The 24,626-nt window shown below is 37.3% G+C and overlaps 1 protein-coding gene across 2 annotated transcripts; it reads right to left on the reverse strand.

Moving 5' to 3' along the window:
* Nucleotides 1-130: 130 nt before the first annotated feature.
* LOC127963427 (epidermal growth factor receptor substrate 15-like) lies at nt 131-24,494 on the reverse strand. Of its 2 annotated transcripts, XM_052563338.1 has the most exons (25): nt 24,370-24,494; nt 21,759-21,800; nt 20,079-20,168; nt 19,782-19,829; nt 19,598-19,693; nt 19,121-19,183; nt 18,868-18,993; nt 18,594-18,653; nt 17,875-18,075; nt 17,585-17,730; nt 17,274-17,427; nt 16,430-16,515; nt 12,547-12,619; nt 8,927-9,088; nt 8,308-8,505; nt 7,806-8,189; nt 7,613-7,699; nt 7,274-7,376; nt 7,034-7,078; nt 6,629-6,951; nt 6,235-6,307; nt 5,376-5,446; nt 5,123-5,252; nt 4,835-5,019; nt 131-2,613 (listed from the first exon to the last, which is right to left on the reverse strand). In XM_052563338.1, the coding sequence occupies exons 1-25, from the start codon at nt 24,394-24,396 to the stop codon at nt 2,473-2,475; spliced, it is 3,114 nt and encodes a 1,037-aa protein (XP_052419298.1). In that variant the 5' UTR covers nt 24,397-24,494; the 3' UTR covers nt 131-2,472. The 2 variants fall into 2 exon arrangements, with proteins under 2 accessions (XP_052419298.1, XP_052419299.1); XM_052563339.1 differs by lacking the exon at nt 4,835-5,019.
* Nucleotides 24,495-24,626: the final 132 nt, after the last annotated feature.

A 24,626-nucleotide genomic window follows, 5' to 3' on the forward strand; every position in this document is an offset into this window, starting at 1 on the left:
AATTTGGTGAATGGATAGAGGGGCCTACCAAAAAAATAAAAAAATAAAATAAAATAAAAAAGAAGTTAGGAAATACTTTAAAATATGAAACTGATAGCAGATTGATCAAAGAGAAATAAGCACCACCATATATTTTTTAATAGTTTAATATTTATTTTGTTTGTTTTAATTACGTTACTTAACATTTAAACAATTGCCTCCAATAATGGGACGTTAAAAAAATAAAATACAATTAGCCTGTTCTTAAAAGGCAGTCAGTGGCCAACATATAAGTGGTTTTCTTTTAGAGGCACACAAAGCTTATACATACATACATACATACATAATCAACAATAGACAGACCATAAGAACTTTTTAACAATATGCAGGGGCGATAACAAACAAGCAGCAGCCATAAAGAGAAGGCCAAGCATTGGTTTGAAATGAGGAGTGCAAGTTTTTTTAATGCTGTGTTTCTGCCTGATTAACGGTAATGCTTCAAATCTTCATGAATTGCATGTAAATGCTGGGTTGGCCAAATAAAAGGCAGATTAGACAAGCGTTGCTATTCCCTTCTTTCATTATCTTCACCTCAGCCACATATTTCTATGTCTAAGATAGAGTCCTGAACCAAAATGTCAAAGGCCAAAGGGGGTTGGGAATCTGACAAAGCATAAAAAAAAAGTATAAAAAAAAAAAGAGCACATTATTGCATTTTGCTTTCAGGTGCCTTCATATATAAATTTTATGTGAAAGAAAATCTTCACAAATCACATCTATTGTAGTCACTTCAGAATCCAACTATACCCACGAGACTGAACTTTGAAAGCAGGTTCTTGTTTTTCACGTGTCATATCTCAGTGAGTCCACCTACTGGTGAAACTACATACAGACAACTGAAATGTTTTTTACATGTTGCAATGTAATAATGATAACTGCATTGGTATTAGGTTTAAATTTACCACCTGTTAAGCTTATACGGATTTGTGCACATGAAAATGCAACCAACTGTGCATTATCGATCCCCAGAGAGTGTTTTAATCATATTTGGAAATGTGTCAAGTGACAATGTTGTACAAAATGAATAAAAGGAAAGCAGCTGGTACTTATATCTTAAATGACAGTGGAAACATTGCATTTGTGTATTAAGAGTGCTTTCGAGAAATGTAATGCTATTAAAGGATTAACAAATGATCATTTCTGATTCAGCACAAGTTGATTTTCTCAAGGCAAAGCTGAACAGGTAGGCACTACAGAAAATATCACGGCTTGATTTACCATGGCTCGGATTTACTCGTTAAATCAGTTTTCTGAAAATCAGATAACAAGACTTGCTACACATTTTGAGCCAAAATTTTTTTTTAAATCATTTCATCCGACTGCTTCAGCACTTGTCATTAGATATAAGACAGAAGGGATATTTTTATAAAGCAAACTTCCTATATTCTACGTTTTTTGATAAAATAGAATATGTTTTAGGATATGAATACACTGTAGTAAGATTACTGGCAAACATTTCACAAGTATGTACATTTTCATTATTTATAACAGCTATTTATAAATTTGCAATGTCAAATAACGACTCTTAGTAGCTTGTCGATTTCGATTCTTCAAAAGGACAGATTGAGTCTGAGTAAAGTATAAATGCTGTACTGTTAAAATCATAAAAGGTAAAATGGCGGTTGCATGGTTGTTCTTTTCTAAATTTCATCAATGTTCTCTCTTAGTTGGGTAGAAATTCAGTTGCAGTAGATGATAATGTTACAAGCACCTCATCTTCAATTCTAGCTGAACTTCACTGATCAGGTTGTGGTTATGAGGTTTCATGGCTTGTGGGATACGTCCCTGAGAGTGGACAGACATGCCCACAATAAAAACCTCTTATGTCAGAGAACTATTGTTGAAACTTTGAAAAGCGAATGAAGCTGCCCAATTCGGCTGCTTGTAAACGTTAAACAAAATAGTTAATATTGCCCATAAAAGCAAGAGAACGATCCTTGGAACACTTGTTGTGGATTTCTCTTTAACCCTCTACGTCACAGATCTACATACATTCACTGCACTGGTAACCTTATTATAATCACTCTAAAATAAACTTCAAATAGAAGGGTATAGATTTGTTCAGGAACACTTGTTCAATTATATCGAACTGGACATCAGATCTTACAGTTTTGGATCAGTGGTGCTCTCTTGATTTGAGGTTATTTTAAAACAAAGGGAGTAAGTCACACCAGAGATTTCAAGCCACATAGGCTGCAATGAGTCTGTTACCTTTAACTCCATCTTAACTTGGCCTTCATATATTATCCAGCCAACCAGACACCAGGAGAACTCAGTGGACATTCAGAAGAAGCTGGAATCCTAGATGATTATCAAATGACTGGAGATGGGGGTGAAGGATTCTTCTAATTGTGGTGATTCCAGCTCTTCCTCTGTTCCTCCTCCTCCTCATTAATGTGGCTTGGGTGGTGGTGGTGCTGTATGAAGCTTGGGTCAGGACAGCTCGGATTTGCTGAGGGCTATCGCCAGCTCCAGATCCTCCTGCTCTTGCTGGGTCAGGCGAGCCACGCGCTCCCGCTCTTCTCTCTCACTCTCCCGCTTCGCCCACTCTATCATGTCCTCCTCTGTGGGGTACTGCTCCACACACACACACACACACACACACACACCATAACCCCATCAGATACCCTGTTATTGCACCTGCATGAAATAATATTTCTCATTACAAATATTTATTAGTCTAAATCTAACCAGAGGGGTCATGCAACTATTACGGTTAGTGCAAATTATGTTTTCTAAAAGTACCAATTTTAAACTTTCAAAGAGTTATGGACTAGTAAAATTGAGATCACTCAAAAAAATTGCTTATGTACTCACCCTCAAGCCATCCAAGTTTGTTTCTTAAATTGGAACATATTTGGAGAAATGTTTTTTCAGCTGTTTGTACTCTTATTCTGACGGCACCCATTCACTGCAGACGATCTATTGGTGAGCAAGTAATATAATGCAAAATTTCTCCAGATCTGTTACGATAATGGAACAATTTCCTCTACATCTTGTATGGCCTGATGGCGAGTAATTATTTAGCCAATTTTCCTTTGTGGGTAAACAATTTTTTTTTATCCTACAACATACAAACCAGTCTGTTAAAGATTACAGATTTATGTAACTAAAACAAATTAGATACATTTCATTTAATCTAAAAGAATAGCTCAAGAATAGTTTAATTTATTATTGTTTAAAAAATAAAACATTTCAATAATACACATTTTGTTTTTGAAAAAAAAAAATTAATTGAATATAATTTAAATTATATTTAATATTACACATTTCATTTATATCTATCTTTACTCTTTCATTAATTTTATATTATTGGGTGAACTATTCCTTTAAGTATTGTTTGGTCAGTGTCGACATCACCAAAGCCGTTCTTCATCATCAAATAGGGGACAAATGTGGAAGCAATAAGGGACAAAAAAAGAAATACATAAAACAGTGCTAATGTGGTACAGCTACTGACACAGGAGGATGAGAGATACAAGATGTGTGCCACAATGCAATCCACAAACCTTTCAGCTAACATTAGCTCACAAGGCTGCTGACACACGAGACTTCATATCAAATCACTCAAAAAAAAAATGCAAATAGTCACCCAAATGTTGTTGAAAAGTCTTCTGTGGATCACAATATCAGAAGTTTTTTTTAAATGTTCTACTTTGGGTTTGAACTGTTACAAAGTAATGAGAAATAATGACTAATGAATAATAAAATGATTTTGAAATTTCCTTTTTCACTTAACGGTTTATGATGTATTCATGTGTCAAGGCCTGGATTGCTCATATAGCCCATCATGCTGAACATGCAGGTATATCACAAAGATGTCATCTCAACAGTTAGCTGGTAAGCATCTCAACACACAGAACACCAGACCAAGACAACCAAGACATGACAACACAAACAATCTCAAGATGCCTCTCTTGAGGTCTCTTCATTTTAAAATATCACAGAATTGTCTTTATAAAGCTTAATTTATTTGATGCATTGTCTGATAAAGAAAGCTCACAGTGGTAAAATATGAGGAGACAAGCGCTTTAATTTTAAATGTAAAAAATGGTAATACATAAAGGAGCCAGTGAGTGCTGTCAGCACCCTAGCTGATTAATATATTAAGCAAATTTTATGTATAAAAACAACAGACTGTATCTCTTAAAAAAAAAAAAAAAAAAAAAAAAAACACATCATGGGACGTAGGTGAAACCAGGAAGTGCTCTACCAGTGAATGGGAAGGAGCAGCCCAATAAGACAGGTGGACACACTGATTAGTTCGTGCAGGGTAAAGGTAAGGCAAGGCAAATCAGTCAACCAAGGTACGACGGGCAATGAACGTGCAAGATGGAATCAAGCCTCAACCAATGGTGGAGAACATGACAAAAGACGACGGGTAAATTGAAAACAGCCAATAGCAAGCAGCCCCATCTCTCCTTCCACAGCCAGTGAGAACTTAGGCGTGATGTTAGGCATGTTGTGATGTCATTTAAATACATTCTTTTTATAACTTAGCTTAACTGAAACATTTGTAACACTTTTTAGTAGAAGCATAAGCTTGGATAAATAATTTCATTAGAAGCTCATTTATATGTACAAATAAACATCACATAAAAAAAAAAGACAATGTTTTGTGGCTTTTCACAAACGGATTATAAAGTAAAGTTGTCGGAGTATTGGATGACAAGTTTTCCTGGAAAGAAATGCAAAAAGCAAAAGGCTGTGTGGGGTCAAGAGGTCAAGGCTGCTGCTTGGAGGAGGTGAAATGTCACTACTGGGGGTCAGGAGGGGGAGAGGGGGAGGAGCTCACTTTGTCAAAGCTGGCGAATCGGTTGGGGTCGCGCGGGGCTTGGTGGGGTGAGGAAGGGGCGAAGGGGTCTGGTACCGAGTCTTTAGCGGGAAGGGAGGAGAACTCTCCAGAGCCCTGAGCCTTGAACAAACCACGCCTCTGAAATGACTCGGACGACTCTGATCGGTGGATGTTGGACCGCTTACCTTCAAGGAGACACGCAGAAACAAAATGTCTCAAAGTACAATAAAATAGCAAAAAAAAAAAATCAAATCATATCGGGTTGATTCTGATAAAACACCAGCTTACCTGGGGGTGGAGGTGGAGGTCTGGTGGGTGTTCCGGTTTTGGGCGGTAATGCTGGAGGAACATCTGACTGAGTGTCCTCCTTAAATAAATTCTTGTTTGTACTCGAGTCGAATGGATCGCTGCCATTAGACTGCAATGTAAAGGAGAAGTTCAACAGCTGTAACCTATTTCCAGCTTGATTTAAATCATGTGGGTGAACTGAATGGTAACGGAGTTGGAATACTGGGCTTCTGTTTGTGTTAAAAGTCCTTACTTTTGTTAAGCTGCTAAAGTCTGCAAAACCTCCTCCAAAAGTCTCATTGCCAAATACTGCAGCAAAGGGATCTGAAACAAAGTCATATACACAAACACAAATATATTTAGCAGATATTTTGGAGGCTTCTTGATAGTTCACGAGCACCATCAACCCCAATGTAGGCAGTTACAAACTAGCTGTTGAAACCGATTGAGTGATTACAGAGATTTCAGTTAGTTGTCGTTTCTTTCAACAGAATGTTCTGATGTTTTTCCATGCTCTACCAGTAAACAGGAAAAAGTTACAGCGTTCTGTTACGCCACATTAAGGAGGATCAAAACAGCTTTTATTGTTTGAATTCTGTGATAAAATTGACAGAATTTGTAATCTAAGCTTTGTTTCATGTCAAAAGTAACAAAGCACAAAGTTTATTGCGATTATTGCATGTCATGCAAGCTACAAATAATATTTAGTGAAGTTTTGTTCATGTATCAACAGAAAACAGTAAAAAGACTAAAGCATCGATCTTAGACCTTTGTTCATCTTCGGTACACAAATTAAGATATTTCTGACAAAATCTGAGAGCTTTCTGACCTTCCATATAGAGCAATGTAAGTGAAATGTTCCCATATGGATACATTTCCGTTCCATTGATTTCTATGGAGAGCCAGAAAGCTGTCGGATTTCTTAATTTGTGTTCTGAAGATGACCAAAGGTCCTACTGGTTTGTAACTGCAAGGGGGTGAGTAAATAATTACAGAATTTTCCTTTTTGGGTAAACTATCCATTTAAGAATTGATATTGGTTCATCAAAATGAACACTGATTATAATTGTGAAATAAATAATGTTAACCCGGCCTGGTAATGCTTTCTCTACCTGGGTCTGAGTTAGTGGCTACTGTAGTTCCTCCTGGGGCAAAAGGATCATTGGCTGCTGCTGGTCCATCTCTCTGGAAAAAAAAAAAAAAAAAAAAAAAAAAAAAAGAGATGAGGAATTCAGCCAAAATTCTGCCAAATATCTTAAGTCATGTTAATAAAATACTGCATGTCTGAAATCTTAATAATCTGGGACTATTCAAAAGCTTGCTTTAGAGTTTGTTCCACCAAGAATTAGGTATAAAAAGCGAAAAGAAAGTGCATTCAGCTGAATTTATAGGCTGTCACTTTTGTAAAAATAGAACTAAATCATAAATCAAGCATGACAGAAGCTGTAAAGTAACAGAACACATCGGAATGAGATTTCAAAGAGAGTTTAGCTCTACAGCACTCACTGCTGGAATATCTGATCCTCCAAATGGATCGTGTCCTGTGCCAGTCGAGCTGAAGGGATCAGAGTCTCCCAGGGCATCCATTTTGGATCCGAATGGATCAGTGTCTTGGATGTTACCACTACCGGAAGCAAACGGGTCTGGAGTGACTGCATTACTGGTTGTGCTGGATGTGAATGGATCAAGTTCTTTTGGGCCTGTGGTGGCACTGAATGGATCGGAAGACCCAAAAGGATCTCCTGAGGGGAAACCAACTGAGGACTGCTTGAAGAAGTTATCTGCTGCAAACGGGTCTGTGCCTTTAAAAGGGTCCCCACTGAAAGGATCTGAATAGCAAAACAGCACTGTAAGAGCCAAAATCAATTAGTGCTAAAAATTGATATTTTGCAAACACATCGTTATACTTACCTAAAATGTCAACTTTTGAGAAAGGGTCTTCAGTGAATGGATCACCTGCAAAAATTGGTAAGGTGCAAAATAGGTTTTACATTACTTTGCCAGTTAGTCAATTACCTGATGCTTTTATTTAAAGCAACTTATAGTACACTTATTACAAGGATAATCTATGGCTGCATGATTAATCTTCATAAAACCTTTTTTTTTGTATGTGCGTGTGTGTGATGATTTTACTTTGTGTGCAGCTCTTACTGTCAATGAAAGGGTCCGAATGGAAGAAGTCAAGGCCAGGACCACTGGGCGGCTTAGTAACTTGCTGGGCAGCTTCCTTCTTCTCTGGCTCCACAGTTTCCGCCTAGACATTCACAAAACCCATTAGCATGAATTTATGATTATGATGAAATTATGGCTACTCATATTCACAGTCTAAAACAACAGGCTCTGACCAGAACTGACAAAATGACCTCCACACCACTCCAAAAGTAAATGTTAACATGAAGGAAAAATAATAAATATCAATTAATATTAAAAAATAATTGCAATTACAAAAAAATTGGAAATGGTCAACCATAATGATTTGTCATAATCAACCTTTGGGTAGCTGGTGGAAGGCTGCTCCTCTGGCTTTCCCTTCTCTTCCTCGATCTCTGGCTCTGGGTTAGCTTGTGTTGTGCTTTCCTGAAAACATAGTGGTATAAAAAAAGGCAGACACACGAGAACCTATGTGTTATGTAATGCAAGAGTGACATTATAAATGTAACAATAACAGGAAGTGGTTTCTGACCGTGTTCCCCTGAGGCCAGGCCATAGCAGTGGGGCTGGCAGTGCATAACCCACTGTTGTAAAGGTCAGAGCTATACAAGTCAGCTTTAGGCTCTTGCTCCTCTGGGCTGGTGGACGGCTCCTCTGCCTCTGACCCGGGCTGCTCCTCTGTGACTCTAAGCTCCTGCGGCTCATCCACAGACGATTGCTCCTCTTCGTCCTGGACTTTGTCGTCTTTGGGTTTCTCCAGCAGCTGTGCTGTGGGTTGAGGCCACTGCAGTTGCTCGGGCTGCTCAGAGGGGGGCGCTGTTCCGTTGACGAGCACCGGCTCTTCCAGGATTCTCCACGTAAGTCTTGCGGTCACTTCTCTCTCCTCGGATTTAAGCTCGGCCAAACGTTTCTGTTCCTATGATAAGTCATTTGCATGGTATAATGTGTATATTCATCAGTAAAAAGAAGACTTCAGGAACAACTGATCCAAATACAATACAGAAACGGATAAAAACCTGAGCAATCTCACTAACCTGAGCAATCTGTGTGTGGGATTCTTTAACAGCATCCTCAAGGGGGCAGAGTTGATCACGGGCAGACTGAACTTTCTCTCCCAGTTGACGGGTCTCCTCCTGCAGTTGGAGCAGTTCTTCTCTGGCTCTGGTCAACTCCTCTTCAAAGTCACCGATTCTCTGCTCCTGCTCGGAGTGCTCCACCTGCAATGACTGGATCTAAACACACACACACACACACACACACAGGCACACACAGACACAGAGTCAGGTGGAAAAATTGCAGAAAGTACAATAGAAGATCTGAGATCAGTATACTTGTGGCCTTTAAAGGAACCGTAGCGAGAATGCATTTGTATGGATAAAGTGAAATAGTGTGAAATCTGCTGGACTGTGTGGCCCTTTCTCTTCCACTCTTTTCTTTCTCTGGTCAAAGACAAATCTGAATATGAAAATGTCATGCAAAATAGCATGCAAGACTAAGACTAGTATGTCCAAAACTCATTCAAAACAGCATGCAAAGGTGCCCACAGTCATGCCATATTTTGAGTGGATTTTTAAAAACCAGTGCATACTTTTTGGGCTGATATTACCCACAATACACACAGCCTTCATTTCTCTCTCTGTGTCGGTCTCATACCAGTTGGGTTTCCTGGCTGCATTGTTGCTGTATGAGTCTGAGCTGCTCCTCTAGAGAGCGTTTCTGCTCGTCCAGCCTCTCCAGCTTCTCCTGCACCTCCTGTCGCTCCGCCTGCAGACGGCTCAGCTCCTCCGAGCCCTTCTGAACCTCCTCCTGCAGGTCCTGAGAGAGACAAAGCGGGAGAGAGGTTGTGTGAAGAGGCCTTTCAACACATCTTTATCGGTCTAATAATAAACAGGACTTCATCAACACTGAAAACAGTCAAGAGAGCTCATGCAGGTCTTTAAGCGAAGATAAAAAAACACTACTAAGAGAGTGTGTAAAACAGTTATAATGGCACATCACTCGGCAAAGTAAACAAATAGATTGCAACTATGTGCTCAAAAGTAACAAAATGGGTCCACTGATTGAATCAGCTCATCCTCAAACAAAGGAAAGAAACCTTAGCTTTTACACAGCACAGCAGCTTTCACTTCTCAACAACTTTTCCCTCACAGAAGTGAAAAGAACATTACACAAAGAACAAATTCTGATCCTTGTAAAGTCTGAAAGGAAAAGAAAGAAGCTGGAAACAGAAAGGATAAACAATGAAAACTCTAATGTTAGCCTTACATATCCAGACTTTTGACCATCAATTATGGCCCTGTTCAGAATGCCGCACTTAAAGCAGACTTTTGGTTTCATGGCTTTCACTTTCGTGTGTCTATGAAATTAACAAGACAACAGGATGTCCCGTTGGACGCTGTGTGATTTGTCTTTACTGCCACCATGCAGTCTTATGTTGAACCTACAATAATGCAGACTTCAGAGCTGAATATTATCCAACAGCCCATGAGGGAAAGTGTAGACACGTGGGAGGACTGAGGTCCGCGGGTGCTATCTGGAAAAGGATCATAAAGTCTGGTCCACACTGGAGATTATTCAGGCCAAGAGCTGCACACTTAAACAGGAAGAGAACGTCTGAACATGTTAAGCCACCAACAAATTATATCAGATTTTGTGCTATTTAGGGTTTGGTTTATTTAAAATAGTTTATACCAAAAAAATACTTTATTTTAGTGCCCGTGTTACAAGTTAAATATGCTTATTATAGTTATAACAGATGTTAAATTATACATAATTACATTCAACTAACCTAAACCAAACCCTAATCCTACCCTTAATAGTATGTTATTAATAAATATTACTGTGTACTTATAATTATATAATTACACTATAAAAAGGGCAAATTCTAAAATAAAGTGTAACCAAAAATAATAATACAATATAGCTGACATATCTGAGGACACAAAACAAAATACACAAAGGGTTAAGTTCATTAAACTCAAGTGAACTGAAACTGAAAAATACACTAATGTTCAAAAATATAGTAAAATATTACTATTGTAAAATATTTCAAATTTTTAAAAAAAATGTAAAAAGGGTTTCTTTTTTTTTTAAATATTTTTTCAAATGTAACTTATTCCTTTGATGCCAAAGCTGCATTTTCGCCAGTCATCACTCCAGTCTTCAGTATCAAATGCTGCTTTAGAAATCATTCTAATATGCAGATATGATGCTCAATTCTTATTATTTTGATCAATGTTGAAAACAGTTGTTGCTTAACAAACTGCGATTCATATTATTTAAGATTCTTTGGTGAATAAAACAGCAATTATTTGAAACAGAAATCTTTTGTAACACTTACCTTTACCATCACTTTTTATCAAATTTCATTCATCCTTGTGAACAAAAGTACTAATTTCTTAAAGAAATAAAATAATAAAAACACTGGCCCTGAAACTTTGATTGGTAGTGTAAGTATTAGATTTACACATTTAACAAAATGAGAAGTCTATGATAAAAAAAAAATTTGCAAATGGGTAAAGGGCATATTCATTTTTTTACATACAAGAGTAGATAAACTGCTAAGAGAATCATGCTATTTTTGTGTGCAAAAACAGATCACGTGGTCCGTAATGGTTGGCAGATTAACCCGAGACAGAACCTTCTGTAATGAATACAGTAATCTACAGGAACCACAGTGAAAATACAGAATATCTGACAGTACAAAAGCAAGGGTTAGATACTGAGGGCTAAGGAATCAGATCAGAAAGAAAAGAAAAGAAAAGGACCTTCAATGAAGACAAAAGACAACCATGCCATTTCCACTGTCATTTCCTTTTCACCTTGCAGTGCTGTGAGAATGCTCGGTGACTGTGACTGAGTGGGTCCTAAAAATAACAGGTCCACAGCAGCAGAACTGAATAACTGCTCACGGGGAAGATGGAAACCTTCACGTCTAATGCACAAACGTCTCCTCGTCCAATCAGAAGCAGCGCTGGGAGCCGACAGCCCCAGAAATAGCATTTATTCATCATCCCAGGGTTTAAACAACACAGCAGAGGCTCAAACTACATCTCTGCACACATTCTTATTTAACTATTCAGCGTCTGGAGCTGCCCACCAGCACTGAGTTTTTCAAGGCTAATCTATGAAAAGCCTAAACAAATATTGATTACATAATTTGTGAGAGGCACTTGCCTCTGATAGCTTCCAATATTGATTTTTTTATTCTCTTAATGTTGAAATTTTGCACAGGTGAGATCGTTAAGCAGTGCTTATTTTCTTTGAGAGGGCAACTTCTAAGCAATAAGGGCATTTTTGGTTTAATGGACATCAACTGAACTGTCCTATTAAGACTGTAGAGAAAGAGTCATTTTAATTGTTATTCATAGAGATCACAAGTGTCATGGGCACATTTTCAGATTCAAAAAGGAAAAGAAAACGGCAAATCAGCATGATAAGTGGGCTCGTTTAATGACAGGAAAGGTGAACCCTAGAGAGCAGGGCAAGCTGTGCTATCAGTATGCCATCTAATATCCATATGCACATACAAACACACACCTCTTCCTGTATGATTACACAAACACACACACTTTTGTTTTTCTGGCTCATTAGGCATCCATCTGTCAATAATGCATTTTAAGACTAGTGTTGGCATGCTTCATGTTTTTAAATACATTAACATATATTAAAAGACTAACATGAACAACACCTCTGAATCTGAACCTGGCATCTAATTCAGCAGACTAGGGCATCTTCCAATCTACATACCGGCTAATTTTCAGCTAGACACACACAGAAAATTTAATTATTACACAGTGGGAAAAAGCAGGTGAAGGGGGAAGGAGGGAGCTCAGATAATGATGGAAATGAACAACACTAAAATCCTCTTCGTCCAAGCTTCGTACAAGCCACTACAGATACAGTATAGAAATTCTTTAAACTCTGCTGACAGTCAGTCAGGAGAAATCCGATCCACGATGAACAGAGTGGACAGACAGATGATAGGAAGGATAAAATAGACAGACAGGAAGAGAGCCTTTGGAAAACAGCTGGCTTCTGTTCTCCATTATTGATCCAATCAGTGGTCAGTAAACTCTAGACATTATGATGTATGAAATATAAATAAATAAATAATTTATTTACTTCAAAATAAAATAAAAAAAAAATTCAGTTCATTGCGGATTGTTAAGCCATATGTCTATGCATGCACATCTGAATGTCTCTGTCAGCATCACCAGAAAAAATACAAAACATTTAATTCTGTTTTCAATTTTCACTCAAATCACTCATACCTGGACTTCACTGTTCCTCTGCCGTATAGTTTCCTCCCTCTCTTTGATGTCCTGTTCCACCGAGCTCTTCTCCCTGAAAGACCAGCACAGACATGAGTATTTAATCACAGTGGCGACGGCGGGTACAGCCAGCCAGCCGCCATCTCCCTCCAGCACCATCTCTGCATCTGCTGCTGGAGCTTGTATGTGGGAGAGAAGAGAGGCTGTCCGTGAGTGAATGTGTCAGAGCTGCACATGAGCAGATGGTTTCCTGAACGTCAGGAAGAACGGGACGGGGGAAGCATGGAGAAAGAGAGAGAGAGAGGGATGGGGGATGTGGGGTGGAATACATTAGAGGTGTTTTCACTCGTCACACGGTCTGCATCTTCACCTTCAGGTCACACAGGTTAGCAAACACATCTATAACAACTACATTTTTCTAAAATGCTAGTGATACACCAATGCATTAATTATCTGATGTCTAGCTAGAATTGATGAGATTTAATAATATTAAATTGCAATTTATTCCTGTGACTGCAAAGCTATTTTCAGCAGCCATTACTCCAGTCTTCAGTTTTACATGATCATTCAGAAATCATTCAAGCTGACTTGTTGCTCAAGAAATTTATTCCTATTACTATTATATGTACTGTATATACATACTAGTATTGAACCGTTCGGTATAATGCTTTCTGTTCGGTACGCATTACAAAAACAATTTGTTGGAGTGATCCTATTACATTAGGGGGAAAAAAGACTTTAAAGTCCGCGTGAACTGTTAGTTGCAAACGACTTTTCGCCAGTGTTGTGAAGTATTTCCGAAAGAAATGGAATGCTAAATGAGGAAAAATAGTGGGCGTGGCTTTATTTTCCAACTAGCACCTGATTGGATCTAGTTCATGGAAGTTGGAAGTAGTTAATGACAGATATCTCACAAACCCCATTTCGTGTTCCATCCAATTTTTAAAACATTTGTTCGTGAAATACTTTGAGCACATCCGTGACCTCTCCGTTATCCCTCCTTCCTTGAAATGTAAAAATTTGAGTCATCCGGACCATAACTAGGGAATTTTAGGAAATGGGAAGTGTTTTGTGAGTGCCACAACCTAAAATGCACCCCCTCACCATCTCTCCTTTCATGCGCTATCAATGCTCGCAAACACACAGGCAGCCTCTCTACTGTCAGGTGAAGGGGCGTGGTTACGGATGCTAAGCAAACACCCAAACCGTCAAATCTACGTCATCAGGGAAGGTCCTCCAATGCAGAGGGGAGGGGCATTTTCAGATTTTGATGCCAAAATTTTTTGTGTGTGGATTGACTTGCATGGATGAATTGTTCACAACAAAATTATCAATTTAGGCAAACAAAGTAAATCTGGTCAATTTTGATTTCAGTTGGACTTTAAACTGTGTGAAATATAGTGTACTCCAAATTGTGAGGGTGAGGTAGTTTCCTCGCTTTTATTTGTATTTAAATAGCTTGTAAATGCTTGTGCACATTTTACTTCCACTTTCGAACTAGCGGCAATTTGGTGTCAATTTATTGAATTGACAACAACAGAACAGTACGACAAACTCACTTAAATTAAACATAAAATGTTTAATTTATGTACAAAAGTACAAGCGATATAAAGAATCAATCTAGAGTTCAGAGTACAACGTTGATTGTTGATGGTACTCATCATTTATATTCAAACCATTAGGTTAGCCCAGTTTTTAACAATAATACGCCACACCATCCATGCATAATGTGGGGAAAACAAACACTTTGTTAAATGCATTTGCATGTTAAACCCATTTCATTACCAAGCATCCTCTTAAAGTGCTCTAGTGTGAAAGCATATTTATCTTAGTCACAGGTCACAGTGTGCAAACACATTTATAGAGAATAATGAATAAAACAGGTTTAAGATGATGCTGGAATGGTTCTTTATGGGGTATCTTTCTTAGGTTATGAGGTTAGCGAGGTAGCAAGAGTGAAACAGAACGATTAGAGAAGAAATAGAAAGAAAAATCCCTTAAAAAAAAAAGTTGAATAACAAATCTTCCTTAAAAAGATTCAGAGCACCTTTCCTAGATTAACTGTATTAAACTCTGACTCAATATTTCCTCTCAGATTCTGAGTGAGTTCACACTACAGTCTTCCCAACAACAGAGAAAACAGAGTCAAACGCACACGCTATGAGTCAGAGACTCCCAGGAGGGAAAGAGAGAGAGGAGGAGAAAACAAGAAAGCAGAAAGACTAAAATGGGATATATAAATAGCACAGGGCAAAATGAGAGTTTGCCAACAGTCCTAAATCCACCTAGAAAATGGCTCTTAAGCAGCCCAGATCAGCCACAAACAATACAGAGCAAGTCGCAAGTAATCTTCGTTTTTTTTTTTTTTTTTTATAAAGAGGGCGTGGCTTGTTCTTACCTGTCACCTGAGGTCGCCCGTTGCCGTGGAGATTTAAGGCAATCCCTAACCGCACGCATCATTTTAGCAACAAACAACAGCCCATCGTACACAATCTTTCTGTTTTCTATCCTTTCTGCTCATCTTCTTCTGCTCTCTCCATTTCGGTCAGACTCATTACTTCTCACTTACTCTTTATCTTGCGCACTTTCCATGAAGGAGGAAGTGAGAAGTTCTAGAACTGCTGTGAGAGTGAGAGTGCTGGGAGCTGACAGGTGAATGTATCTGCTTTTGCTCAAACTCTGTAAACCAGAGATGAAGGAAAACCAGAGGTGGGGGCATCTTCCTCTTTCAGTGTTGTGAGCTCCACCTCTCCTGTCTGGGGTAGTGACTCCCATCAAGGAGTGTTTACATCTCTGGAGAATTATTGTTTATAGGAAGTGATTTAAGGGCTTGTATATGCCACCCATACACTTGTAGCATTCAATATGTTTACTATTCTTATCTGTCTTACAAATGTTTCATTACGAATGATCAGTTCAAGCAAGAATTTCCACCCTCATGTCTTTGAAAACCCATGTGACTTAATTCTGGGAACTACAAAAACTTAAAATGAATAAATAAATAAAATAAATAAAATTAGAAATGCTTCCTTGGCAAATAACTGAAATTAAAATGACTAAAACTGAAACAACAACAAAAAATACACTAATAAAAAAAGAAAAAGGGAAAAAAATTATAAAATTAAAACTCAAAATATAAATATAAAAAGGCAATTTAAAAAATATAAATACTATACAAGATATTTTTTATTGTGCTTGGCTCGTTTTTAGAGCTTGACAGCACCATTCACTGAAATAATATAGAAAAAAACAGCTAGGATATTCTTCAACAACTCACTTTTTGTTTTTCAAGAAATTCATATAGGTTTTGAACAACAATGAGAATGACACAATTGTGACAGTTTTCCTTTTTGGATGAACTATAGCTTTAAAATACTTTTTTTTTTATACTGTCTGAGGGTGAAGACAAATCTAATTCAGCATGAGATGAACTTGCATGTTATGATGACAGAGCGAAGAATATTAAGTAATGAGATGCTCAAAAGAAAGCATTTATCAGTTCAAGTGCAGATTTGACAGATGTGGGTGCACTGACACACTGAGATTACGGTAAAACCCATACTTCTGTTTTTGTGGTTTCATAATCTTCTATGCACCTGTGTGAGGGCAATGTGTAGAAAATACAAATACACACTAAATTAAAACAGATGGGCAGAGGGTTTAATAAAAAAAAAGAGAAATGGAGAGTACTGTATGCAAAATATATTATGAATAATGAAGACATGTAGACAGACAGACAGAACTTCAAAGTTGCGATTGCTCATACTTACTTCATGTTTAAACATCCATGGGTTTACAAGACATGTATTAAGTTCAGGACTGAGATTCTACACTAGCTATCTTGTGGATATGTGGGGAGAGAAAAGTAAGATCGGTAACTCACTTCTGTAGGTCCATGATTTCATTGGTGAGCGAGTCCAGCTCTTTAATTGCAGAGAAATCAGCAGCCTGTACTGCAGCAGCATTGTTCTGTTAGAACAAGAAATGAATGAAATTTTATTAAAAGAAGGTGGAAATCAGTCACACATAATTTATATTTAAAAACATGAATCTAACATAACCTACCATTCAAAAGTTTGTGGTCAGATTTTTTTTTCAAAGAACTTGTATACTTTGACTCAGCAAGGAGTATGCATTAAACTGATTAAAAGTACAAAACAATTATATTTTACATAAAATGCTGCTTTTTTTAACCTTTCTATTCATCAAAAAATCCTAAAAGAATGGATCTCGGTTCCGCAAAAAGATTAAGCAGCACAACTGTTTTTAAAATTGAATTTACAGAACCAAATCAGCATATTAGTATGATTATCATCATCAATGATTATTATGTGACACTGAAGGCTGATAATTCAGCTTTGGCATCACAGAAAAAATTTTTTTTTTTAAATAGAAAACTATTGTTTTAAATGTGAAATATTTCGTTATATTCTTTTTTTATTTTTTTACGTTTTTTTATTTTGTTAATAAATAAATACAGCCTTGGTGATCATAAGAAACCTATGAGAAAAATGTTTTTCTTATTGACCCCAAACCTTTGCACTGTAGAATATTAAAAAGCAGACTTACAAAAGACAGCAGCAAGTTAAAAAAAAAAAAAAAGTATAAAATCTCAAAGGAATCTTGGATTGGTAAGAAAGAAGAACAACAAAATCCTAGAATCTTCAATTTTTTCACACTCAAAACAACAACAAAGATCTACAACTATGACTCAACAAGCAGTATACCTGTTGTGCCAGTCTATCAGAAGGAGGGATCATTTCCGGAGAGAGTGTCTGGGGTGGGTCGACTCCCTTTGACATCTTCTGATTGATTAGATATAGAGCTAATGCAAACTGTTCTCGGCTCAGCTTTCCGATGTCTCCTATGTCACAAAGCTCCCTACAGAAACAGGCACAAAAAAGTAAACAAAAGTAACATTACAATACAAATCCATTCAGTTTTAGTGTTTAAGGATAAGGTCTAAACAGTTCTGCATGAGAATTTATGGAAAATTAAACCAATAACAGAGATTTAAATCCAAGTATTGGCATCTCACCAAATGCGGGCCAAAGTGGCAGATGGCAAACCAGTCTTTAGAAATATATCTCGGACCTCAGCACCAGATACCAAGCCATCCATGTCACTGTCTGTCTTGGTGAATAAGTCATCATATTTGGCTTTCTCTGCTGGAGATACCACCCACTGCACGCATACAAACACACAGATGGTTTGTTAATGAAGCTCTGGGACATTTACAAAATCTGCTTGCAGCAAATATCATTCATAACATCTAAATCAACAGTAAGTTGGTGGTACAAAGCCAAGCAAACCCAATCAGAATGTCACCTGTGGTGGTGTAGGTTTAGCTGGAAGTGTTTTAGATCCAGAGTGGGCGGAGCCTCTCTCTTTATGCTGTGCTGGGGATGATAAGAGGGGCATCACAGGAGGTGTGGCTATTTTTTTCCGCTTTGATGGTGGAATCAGAACGGCAGGCAGAGACATGGGAACTGGCTCAGACTCCAGGGCTCTGTATACCAAATGCATGGCCTAAAACACACAGAACATACTAATTACAAACACTTCTTCTATGTATGTATATATATATATATATATATATATATATATATATATATATATATATATATATATATATATATATATATATATATATAAAAATCTCTCTCTCTCTCTCTCTATATGTATAGAAATTTTTACTGAAAAATAGCAGAAATAAAATGTAAATATTATAATAAAATAAATAGAAAAAAATAAGGAAAATTTTAAATGTTGCTGTGGCAGCTAAACAAACTTTAAAATATCTCAGTCAAAGTACGACAATTACTAAAACAACACTGAAATAAAAACAATTGAAGGCTAAATAGATTTTTTTTTATATAATTTATATATATGAAAAAAAAGCACATAAACTTCTCAAAACCTTCAAATAAAATTACATTTAAAAGTGGAAATATAAAAATAAAGCCAATTTGAAATATTTAAATAATACTAAAACAACACTGCTTTAAATCTAAACAAGAAATTATGTTTAACGTCACAGAACTCACCACAGCAAACTCATCTTTGTCCAGCATGCCATCTCTGTCAATGTCACTGAGCTCCCAAACCTATAACAGAAGTCATTACTTGTAGTTAGATTTTAATACGGTTTTAAGTGGAATGGACAATTAAGCCAAACTTTAGGTTTTTGACTTTAAAAAAGTCCTCAATACTTTGAGTACACCCTGCTGGTCAGTCCTAAAAATGCATCTTTATATAAAAAACAAGTTGTCTCCCCGTACCCATGCATTCCACTATCATTATAAACCTGCCTCGTCTTACCCTGCCAAGAACGTCCACAGGGAGTTTAGAGTTGAGGAGCACTGGTTTGACCTTATCGCCCGTGAGCATGCCGCCCACAGGAATGAGGCTGTCGAAGATGGCATCGAATTTCAGCTTCTCCTCCGCCTATATGACACACAAACATTCATAAATGAGCAGTTAAGCAGCTGGTGCATTGAAATGAAGGTCAATCTAATTTAGACTAATTCTAAAGACAACATTTATTTAGCAACTTCTGTTTGTGATATCTGACCTTGACAACCCATGGGCAGTCCGTGGGCACGGGGCCAAACTGAAGAGGACTGCTAGTGTCATGCTAGACCGGAAACAGAGCAACAGTCATTAACTCCCAAGAGACATAAAGCCGTTTCCACCACATAAGCAAATAAAATCACCAACTCTTTATGTGACCCTGTCTGTGAAATCCAGGCTAAAGTCTCCAAATCTAATTATGAGATAACAAGAATAAAAGTTTGATTTCAACCATTAATTTCACTATGATTCCAATCTTTGACATGGCCTTACACAGTCAATATTAAAGAAAAGAAGGTTATATTTTCACAGAATGTTCTACATCTTTATGAAGGATGATTTTATGTAGAAAACAGTACAAAGCACAAAAAAATTATTTTAGCTGGGTTTTCACAGGCAGGGTCCCATATTGTGAGGGAAGCGTGATGTCATTTTCCTGATCTGGGGAAGAGGAAGAGGAAGTTAAGGTCTGACTTACAAACTTTGGGGGAGGAACTGCAGTATTTAAGCTCTTAAGAGACACTTCAAGTCCATTCTGAGCACACGCCACCAAACGGAGGGCGACAAAAAATTGCTGAGAAGCGACACACAGACAAATATGGTTTAGAACGTATAGCTCAAACTATTTTTATTTACCTTAATATGAATGCTTTTCAAAATACCTGCTTGTTTAGCGAGCCTTTGCGATCTGAATCTGCTAAGTCCCATATCTGTGGAACAAATAAGAAAATTAGATAGAAGCATAAAGTTACAGTTTTCGCCAATCGATATGCAACACAGAACACAATAACACAACAAACTGCAGAAAATCAATATGGCAATATGAAGAAGGTAAGTAAATTATTACACCATCTATCCTTTTCTATTTAAGTCATCTTGATGTTTCCAGCACTCGTCAATCAATTCACTGATTTGCATTTCCCACACTGCTATATTGAAGGCATGCTAACTGATGTTACCTTGCCAAGGATCAGGTCTGTAAGGCCAGATGTCTTTAAAAATAAGGCAGCATCAGCAGCTCCTACACGCCCACTGCCAGACGGATCTACCTGTAGTGGAATAAAGCATAGAGCAGAAATATGAAATATTATTAGAATTTAAAATAACTGTTTTTTATTTGAATATATTTCAAAATGTAATTTATTCCTGTGATGCAAAGCCGAATTTTCAGCAGCAATTACTCCAGTTTTAGTGTCACATGATCTTACGGATATAATTTTAATATGATGATTTGGTGAACAGGAATCATTTTTATTATGATCAATGCTAGAAACAAATCAATACAAATTGTTACTGTCACTTTTGATAAATTAAACCCACCCTTACATAATAAAATAATTTCTTAATAGACATTACTATCGAACGTGTGAAAAGTGACAACAAAAGTGACATAACTATAGGATGTAACCGGGTGTGTGCCAAATAAAGACATAATTCACATTCATATTACATAATACTACAACTGACTTCTCAATCATATAACCAAATCACATCTTATCAAATCACCAGTGTTTTTAAGACACTTTAAGAGCCCTTAAAGGGATACTCCACCCCAGAAAGAAAATTTTTGTCATTAATCACTTACCCCAATGTCATTCCACACAATTTAAGATATTTTGGATGAAATCTGGGAGGCTTGAGACTGTCCCATAGACTGCAAAGTAAATTACACTGTCAAGGTCCAGAAAAGTATGAAAAGCATCATCAGAATAGTCCATCTGCCATCAGTAGTTCAACCGTAACGTTATGAAGCAATGAGAATTCTTTTTGTACGTGAATAAAACAAAAATAACGACTTTATTCAACAATACCTTTGTCAACAGTCTCACCACATCACTCAAACTGCTGCTTTTCCATGTCAGGCGCACCACAATGATGCGCTGTTTCTATGTGTATTTATGCTTTGATTTGAAAGAAAACAGCGCATCCTTGTGGCACGGCTGACACTGAAGAGCATAAGCAGCATAAGGTGATATGGAGAGACGCAGAGTTGAGAATTGTTGAGTTTTGTTGTTTTCTCTGCTTATAAAAAGTATTCTCGTCGCTTCATAATGTTACGGTTGAATGCTATTCTGATGACGTCTTTCATACTTTTCTGGACCTTGACAGTGTAATTTACTTGGTAGTCAATGGGACAGTCACAAACTCCCGGTTTTTATCCAAAATATCTTAAATTGTGTTCCGAGGATGAACGAAGCTTTTACGGGTTTGGAACGACTTTGGGCTAAGTGATTAATGACAACATTTTCATTTTGGGGATCCCTTTAAGGCCTATTGCACAGTATATAGAGTAACTGATATCCAAAAACAATCAGAAAAAATAATAAGGACCAATGCAATGCACAAATGCTTATCTGGAGAGATTGACTCGAATAAGAAACAGGCAGCAAGAAGTTTAAACCACATGCTTGTTCAAACAAGCTGCTTCGCTCACCATGTCCAGTTTGGTTTGCAAGTGTCATCACTAATTCATAACGGCATCCTCTTACTGAGAGAAAGACACTTACGGGATGCAGAAGCCTCAGAGTGCTTTTAGCTCAAACTGACATTGTGGCAAGGTTAATATTTCTCTTCTTCCGCCAAGTGCTCTATAGTGCCAAAGCGAAACATAACACAGAAAAAGCTGATTAAATGCTTACCTGTCGATAGTATTTCTCATAGACAGGATTCCCACTCGAAAGCTGCAACCAAATAACACAAAACTTGATTAAAATGATTCCGTATAAATTTTTCAATCTCTCTAAAACAAGTCAAACTGATAAAACCAGGATATAAATAGGTCACTGTTGACTTCCTTGGCAGCATTGATGCATTCAGACCTCTGAAAAGGAATTGTTAAAGCCATCTGGCAACCTGGTGAACATATATAAATGATCTCAGACTGACTTCAAGCACTCACACACCTTTCTTTATTCAAAGATGTTGATTATACACCCATTCACGCATAAACGGAGGCTTTCTTAAGTCGCCTGCCATTCTCTGCACAATAAAAACACTGAGCTTTTGTTGATTTGTGATTCACAAAAGTCAGACAGAGGAACGCACATTTGCGCAGCTGACTGCAAGCCAAACCATAAGCATCAGGTTTAGTCACGGCCAAAAGGCAAATTTATAACATATGGACAGATCAAGTGAAATCAGACACATTACGGAGACCAAATCATGATTGTTAAATGGTGTTTTTAGTAAACGTCAACCCCTCTGCCAATCAATAGCTATTAGGAGCTCATATGATCTTGCATATCAGACATCTGCCTCACCATGATGCATAACCATCAAATTGCTTTTCTGGCCATGTTAGACTCTAAGCTCTGCCAGATCCCAACAGTTTTTTTATTGTAGTTCAACAGCTCTGTCTGTCTCCCATCAGGTGGTTACTAGTGCATGCTAATGTGATGCTGGCACACAATATTCAGTGAAGTGCCACCAAACATTTCCTTGTCCCTCTGAGAAAGGAGTAGGAGTTTTTATTGTGCTTCTTTAAAAAGACAAAAAAAAAAAACAATCACTTTGGCCTTTCAGGCTTTTCTGATTCCAACTCATTTCCTGAAACATTTTCTGGCATGTTCTACTTGCAATTACCACGCTTCTACAAAATATAGGCTCAGTAGACCATGATTAAACAAACAACAAAAAATACCATCAACTAAATCTTCAAAATTATTTTGCCATCCTAATCTGTCTTTCTGGCATGCTGTCTTTACACTGCAAAGTCAACACAGAAGCTAAATAGAAATATTACAATGCATTTAAACAATTGCAGAAATAATATGGTGTAATTAAAGCTGCAAATATGAAAATATGAAACAATTATTAATTGATTTTTTTAAATAATATAGTTTTTTAATATAAAATATTAATTAAAAAATCTAACTTTCTAAAAACCAATATTTTGAATATGATCATGGTGACTCACTGAATCATGAATTTCATGGTTGTCTTATTCCTCCTTGCAATATGCCTAAAAAAACCCTATGATCTGGGATTCACAGACAGCAGAAGAGATCGAAGACATATCAGACATGTCTCTTGCTCCATCTAAAGTCTTCCTGATGAGCTTATGCTGCAATGCATATTTCATGCATGTGTGCCTTGCTTCTAAAACTGAGCACACCATCAGCAGCAATGTGGTTAACACTAAAACGATGCTTGCCATAAGAGAAGTGTTATTATTAAAGCAAAACATGCAAACTAAAATAAGGAACATTTTAGACCATCGATCTAATCAATGCATGGATCCCTATAGAGTCTAGACTATTAAAACCGCTATAAGTTACTCTATGTAATGCATATGCTGCCAGAGAGCTTTCTTACAGAAGAACAGCTGTATGAGTGTCACTGAAGCTATTTCATTAATATTTCATTATACACAAACACCAAGCTGGAAATAATAATTCAATAATTCATACTTATCTGGTTTGAGATTTCTGACAATTTAAGATGTTATTAAACCCCCTTTTTTACGCGACTATAACCTTTTTCTTTTCTTTGAAGGTTAATGATCTGTTTAGCCAGCTAGCGAGTGTCAAATGCTTTAGCTAGCTGGCTAATTAGTTTACAGACTCCAGAGCAGAAGCAAAAAGTTTATATGGATAGAATAACGAAGTCCACAAAAGTGAAAAATACACAAAATGACTCCAACAGGAAAGTACATGCCATATTTGCATAAAACAACGACTAGTTCCTATTTATTAATATATGAGAAGAGAAAAAGCAAGCTAGCAGTGAAGCAAAACTTCCTGCTGCTTTTCAATGCCTCTAAAAACACCGAGCATGGTTTAATTCACCAGACCACTCAAATGTCGGATACAAGTGAAATACGTTTTTAATATTATAACCAGAGTGAGTTATTGTGACAAAAGTTTTTACATAAGCAAAGACACATCTCATAAGCACTTTCTTACGTTCATAGCCGTGTCATGTAAAAATACAAGCTGGTATTAAAAAGAAGAGTAACTATGGATGATCTCATGACATGCAAAAGCTTAAAAAATAAACTTTGAACAGCTTAGTTCAACAGTGACACACTAAGCTACGCCCTTACGCAAGTCCCTAAAAGATCATACTGAAACTTTTTCTCTGCCCAAGCAAATGGCTGAAAACAACTTTAAACAGCTGCGATCCGACAGCAGGGTGTGATCATTTTCCACGCTAAACGACACAAATCAAGTTTAACGGATCTGATAGACGTATGATACGAGCTGGAAAGTGGTTTGGAGAGCGCTGTATTTGTGTAGAAAGGGAGGTTACCTGAGTCAGGGAAAGACTGGCAGCCATAGTGTTTCTGCTCCCACTAGTTCATCCTGCGTTGCGATAGGCAATGGGCAATATAGGGATGCTACAAAACCTGGTAATGGATTACTCTGTGGATTGATGATGAAGAAAACACGGCGCTGGATTTTCAGTGGATCTGTAGGCGGTGGGTAACATGCGATGGCACTGCTGGAGTTCTCGTTATCGGAGAAGGATATACAAAACATGGAGCGGGAATTATCAGTGGATGAGGA

The sequence above is a fragment of the Carassius gibelio genome, chromosome B8 (genome assembly GCF_023724105.1).
Source record: "Carassius gibelio isolate Cgi1373 ecotype wild population from Czech Republic chromosome B8, carGib1.2-hapl.c, whole genome shotgun sequence".
In the NCBI taxonomy this organism is placed as follows: domain Eukaryota; kingdom Metazoa; phylum Chordata; class Actinopteri; order Cypriniformes; family Cyprinidae; genus Carassius; species Carassius gibelio.

Coding starts and splice junctions, on each gene's coding strand:
- LOC127963427 (XM_052563338.1), bottom strand. CDS start 24,396: ATGGCTGCCAGTCTTTCCCTGACTCAG. Junction 19,830..20,078: donor CAGACCTGATCCTTGGCAAG/GTAACATCAGTT, acceptor TTTGTTCCACAG/ATATGGGACTTAGCAGATTC. Junction 19,694..19,781: donor AAGGCTCGCTAAACAAGCAG/GTATTTTGAAAA, acceptor GTCGCTTCTCAG/CAATTTTTTGTCGCCCTCCG.